This window comes from Alosa sapidissima, chromosome 7 (assembly GCF_018492685.1).
Source record: "Alosa sapidissima isolate fAloSap1 chromosome 7, fAloSap1.pri, whole genome shotgun sequence".
In the NCBI taxonomy this organism is placed as follows: Eukaryota; Metazoa; Chordata; class Actinopteri; order Clupeiformes; family Clupeidae; genus Alosa; species Alosa sapidissima.
Genome location: NC_055963.1, coordinates 4,176,506 through 4,182,505, shown reverse-complemented (window position 1 = coordinate 4,182,505; position 6,000 = coordinate 4,176,506). Strand labels below are relative to the sequence as shown.

Genomic DNA, 6,000 nt, shown 5'->3' with positions numbered 1-6,000 from the left:
GCCATCTTGAATTTAGTCACGATAAGTCGAGCGGTGAGTACCAATGAACATGTATGATAAGGCAGGGGTTCCCAAACTTTTCCAGGACAAGGCTCCCCCAAATACCACTAGGTTCTGGGCAAGGACCCCCTTGATGTGTTATTAAACCCATCGACAATACTACGGCAAATGTAAAAATACATTAAGCTAATCCTAATAATTATTTTAGCCACAAGCACTTCACAATGGAGCATACAGTGTGTAAAAATTGTGAACAATAACCAATCTCCAGGGGCCATGTTAACCCATTCCATATGCACACATGTGCATGAACAGATACACACGCACACGCATACATTCACGGTAATCATACGTATGACACATACACACACAGTAGACATATGTACAGTACGCATGCATGCACATGCACACACAGGTGCACACACAGACACACACACAAGCACATGCACGCACGCACGCACACACACACACACACACACAGACACACACACACACACACACACACACAAACAACATTAGCACGTACATGTACACGCACACATGAACACAATTCAAGAATGTCACAGAATTATGAATAGGCAAGATGGGGGTGGGATTGTATAAAATGTATTTCACATGTCTATGAAATCTATGAACTAATATAGATCCCATGGCACTTATCGCAAAGAGTAGGTTGTTCCCTGATTTGCTTTATTTATGTACACATATACATAAAGACACACACACACACACAGAGACACACACACACAAAGACACGTAAACACACACACATACACATGCACCCACACATACAAACACACCTACATCCACAAACACACGCACGCACACACACACACACACACACAAAACACACACAAAACACATACACAAAAACAACCACACACTCAATTACAAACACACAAAAAAGGAACAAAGTAGGAAATTAACACAATTTGATAAGCGTGACTTATTTTTGTGGAAAATTGTGCTGGACTGGGCGGCGGTCATATTTTGTACCGCTCTGCTTTACATCTAGTTAAAGTAACACTTATCTGAATTCTGGTGGGGTGTACCTGCTTCCGTGTCCTTGATGTAAGTTTCCGTGATTCTGCAAATATCTATATAAGTGTTTAAATGTACAATGTCGCTGTGTTTTGTTTTGTGTGGATGTTATGATCATTCTCAGTCCTTGTGACAAGTTGTCAATTTAATGGCTCATGTCCACCGTAACAAAATCAAGGCTGCATTGTCCAATAAAAGTCACTGCAGTCACTTTTTTTCTGCAGTCAGAAAAATAAGTCACGCTTGTCAACTTGTGTTCATTTCCTACTTTGTTCCTATGTACACGCTGCGCGGCAGTCATAATAATGAATGGGGATTAATAATCAGGGTTAACTTCTGGTCTTGCAATCTTTCCCGTCTTTCTCTCAGCAATGGTGGTTGATATACATTCACACAACAAACATGTAATGGGCGACGTGCAGTGGATGGATGAAATTTTGATTTGTCAAAGAGTTTTATAAAAGTGAAATTCTCACCTAAAGGTAGCCTATTCATCCTAACATTTCACCAGTTTTAACATTCAGTCTATCGTCCCCTTTATCCCTCCTCCCTGTCCTCCATCCCTCCTCCCTCTCCTCTATGTCCTCCATCCCTCATCCCTGTCCTCCATCCCTCCTCCCTGTCCTCTATCCTCCCGTTCACCTTCATTGCCTTTCCTGGGCCAACCTCAAGCAAATGTTCTTTAAGACCATGTTTATTGTTAGTGGCAAAATATGAAAAATGAAATGCTTTGGCATCACTAAAATCAATTGATATCACTGATACACCGCACAGCGAAGCGGCGGTCATATAGGTTTAGTCAGATTTCCAAATTTCCGTCAAGGATTCCCAGGACACTGAAAGACCGGGGTACACAAATCTTGGTGGGCATGTAACCCCACATGGATAGCATGGAACCGTCGTTTTTCGTTTTGATCTGTAGCCCCCCCGCTGGACTGGACCACCCCGAAAGGAGGGTAGGGCAGACACAGTTTTCTGTGAATATCTCGAAAACCGTAGGGCCTAGGAGGACTACCTTTTTTTGTATGTTGATCTCAAGGGGCCATGTCAACCCATTCCATAACCACTCATTTCATGTATAGCACCACCTAGTTAAACACAAAAAAGTAAAAATGAGGTGTTGTAATCGCAGGTATCTGTGACCTAACATAGTCAAAACTGCACGAAATTGGAAGTGTAGGATCATTATGACACCCTCTGAATGCATGCCAAGTTTCGTGGAATTCCGTTCATGGGGGGCCACACAATAAATTAATTTATGTTACTATACACCAACTGGCCTGTAGACAGTTTTCTGTGAATATCTCGAGAACCGTAGGGCCTAGGAGGACCACTTTTTTTTGTATGTTGGTCTTAAGGGGCCATGTCAACCCATCACATTACCACTTATTTCATGTATAGCGCCACCTAGTTAAAAATTAAAAAGCAAAAAATTAGGTGTTTTTATCACAATATCTCTGGCTGACATGGTCAAAACTGCACGAAATTGAAAGTGTAGGATCATTATGACACCCTCCGAATGCATGCCAAGTTTCATGAACTTCCGTTCATGGGGGGCCATACAATACAATAATTTATGTGTACATTTAGTGACCGTACACCAACAGAGTTTTCTGTGAATATCTTGAGAACCGTAGGGCCTAGGATGACCAATTTTTTGCATATGTTTGCCTCCAGGGGTCAACCCATTCCTTATGCACACATGTGCATAAACAGATACACACACACACACATACATTCACAGTAATCATACGTATGACACATACTCACACAGTAGACATATGTACGCATGCATGCACATGCACAGACACAGGCACATACGCAGGCACACACACAAGCACATGCACGCACACACACACACCCACCCACACACATAAACATAAATATGTACACGCACACATTTCAAGAATTTCTCAGAATTATGAACAGGCAAAATGGGGGAGAGATTGTAATAAAATGTATTTTACATGTGAAATCTATGAACTAATCATGTTTTGATCCCTGTTGTCTATCAGATACCAGTGAGAATTGAGTGGGCATAATGCAATTCAGTGAGACAGTTAGAATCATATATGCCTTTCAGCGTGACTTATTTTTGTGGAAAAAATGTGCTGGACTGGGCGGCGGTCATATTTTGTACCGCTCTGCGGTACATCTAGTTAGTAAAAAGCATGCACTCAAACACCAAAATCATTCCACTTTACCGTTGCTAGATATTTGTCAACAACAGAATCCAAAACATCTTTATTTATTACAATCTGTCTTTATACTGTAGAGACAGCTACCTTTATGCTGTAATACATTTTTTATAACAAGTAATAAGTAAAGACTTTCGCGGTTCAATTTTTTTCTTTTCATTTTTTTCAAACGCAACAGTCCAACATTGTTCAGAGAATGTAATTGCTAATTGCCTTTTAGCAGTAACTGAAGACATGATTAAACTAAATATACAAAACACATTAAATAAACTAAAAATGTCTCTTTCATATGTATAAACAGCAAAGCCTTAATAAATATATAACAGAAAAGTAAAAAGTATAAAAAAATAAAACAATGGATGATAGAATGGAAATGGGAAGTATAAGTTCTAAGTTCTTTTAGCAAAGCGTGTGGATGTCGTTGGGGACCACAGTTAATATCCAGCTGCATGGTTCGTGTTGTGAAGAGTTAGAAAACAGGTAGATCATCATATTTGATCCTGAGGCACCAACAGTATAGGTATAGTATAACTCGCTCACTCTGAACCATTATACAAAATCATAATACGCCAATAGATCCCTCAGTTATATCATCAATGTGTGTACATTTGTGTGTACAGTGAGGTTGTAGTTGCTCTATTTCAGATAGCAATAACTTTTTTTAAAAAGTTATTCTGCATGCCGGTATAACAACACAATTCCACTTTCATGTAATAGTTCAGTTCTCTCAAATTCTTTATCCAAGTGAAGGTGCACACATCCTATTCTATAGCCATCTGCTGTACTCCGGTCTGGAACCGGCTCTCAGCTGTTTACAAATCCAGCAGCTGGTAAATTCATTTTTGGCTGAAGTCAAGTAATTATTTTGGCTTGGATTAGCCTAAGTCCATCCAACTTCTTAATGTGCGCGCCTGCGCACACACACACACACGCACGCACGCACACACACACACACACACACACAGAGAGAGAGAGAGAGATAGAGAGAGAGAGAGAGAGAGACCCTTTCACATTTATATTATGGTACATATTAATTTCCTGATTTGTAACGCATTGTGCCCTGTAGTAGTACAATTAATCCACTTGTTGACAAGTTTTAACATAGTAAAGTATTGTTGTTTGTAATTTAGCGGACGCTTTTGCAATGCAACTTACAGTGAATTAACAACAGGGACAGTCCTTTGAAGCAACTCAGTGTTAAGTGTCTTGGCCAGGGCCACAGAGGCAGCTCCTGGGACTCACAACCTTCCAGCGTTTCACTTGGAAACCCAGAAGCCTGACTAGGCCACAACCAAATTTAATATAGAATGTAGAGGGAATGTACTATGTTTGATACAGAATGTTGAAGGAAAAAGTATAAGAAGCATGGGGTAAAATTGAACCAGCTACCTACTGTATATGTCTGCTTTTCAACTATAAAAGGATAGTCAAAATGGTTTTCATAGTCACATAAATAATGTTCATTTCTAGTAAATGTGTTATACTATGGGATAAATGATGTATCAAATATCGACCATGGCAGTGGCATATTGCCACACTGGCGTAACCAACAACTGCTCAAATACAGAACACTACATTGTTTTTTGAATTTTCAAATCAAGGCACATTCCCCACAAACCAAAGGACTTCTTCAGCTACAACTCTCAATGTAGTTCAAGCTCACGCCTTGACCACTGGATGGCGCCAGAGTCCTGCAGGTCCACTCTCCTCCTCGTGGCCCTCTTCTCTTTTGCTTGTATGCCAACAGCAAGACTCATGTCCTACCAGAAGTCCATGGTTTACTTCCTCCTCAAAAGGTTCCTCTTATTGTAATACCAAGGCTTGCTTTACCTCATACAGTAACTCATACAACTCTCTCTTCAACGCTACTTGTGTTTCAAAGTGCAAAATATGAGCCTGTGCTACTCTGCCTATGCAGAAAGACAAGAAATACCTTAAAGTGTGCTAACGAAACAAGGTAGCATTTACAGAGAAATGAGGCTTTTACAGCAAGGCAGTCCCAGAACTCAGTTTGAACGAAGTAGTTTACACTCCGATGTGCAAGAGATGGCGTCTGGGTGCTTGTCACTGTGGCTACACCTCCCTGGAGAAAAACAATAATTATGAATGCAGAGAATAAATTAAGTTGTACTGAGCAAAAATGACAGTCAGAGCAAAGTTAATAATTTGACCTTATTTAGATGTCATTATGGGCAGACTACTTCAACTTAAGATTATTTCAAATCAACTCTCATAATTAATGTATCATTTGAAGGTAACTGATATGGTTGCTGTGCTCTGAATGCACTAAGTTTGCATTAGCATTTTGAGCAGCATTAACATGTTTAACCATAAGATGACTTAGAGCCTTATTATAACCATCTAAACACATGGTCTGAAGCATGCGGCACAGCGGCTACCTTTAGGGCATTTCACATCCACTTTTGCTATTTTAACAGTGGAAGAGGTGTGTGGTTCAAAAGGGTGTAACACACAATAAACCAATCAGAGTGTTATCTTCCATTCCCTTTAAAGGCCAGGTTTTTTCTATTTCTATTTCTAATAACATGGCAGGTTTGCCAAAATAGCAAGAACGAACACGCCTCTGCACAGGAAACTGATCTGCTTGTGATCCTGATGGACACTGTAAAAAAGGAGCTTTGATAAATCATTGTTGTGTGAACATGCACAGGGGGTCCTTCTGAATGAGAACATAGCTTACAAAGTTATGTAATTGATAACCAATGGAAATATCACTGTGATACAAAATGTAAATGCTGAT

General features: G+C 40.0%; 1 protein-coding gene across 2 annotated transcripts in view; it reads right to left on the bottom strand.

Annotated features, from left to right (window-relative positions):
• Nucleotides 1-3,273: 3,273 nt before the first annotated feature.
• Nucleotides 3,274-6,000, bottom strand: part of plekhg5b (pleckstrin homology domain containing, family G (with RhoGef domain) member 5b) — an 82,296-nt gene continuing 79,569 nt past the window's right edge. For both annotated transcript variants that reach the window (XM_042098854.1, XM_042098855.1), the window contains exon 20: nt 3,274-5,322. In XM_042098854.1, the coding sequence (XP_041954788.1) occupies nt 5,313-5,322 (10 nt within the window). In that variant the 3' untranslated portion in view covers nt 3,274-5,312. The remainder of the gene's footprint in view (nt 5,323-6,000) is intronic.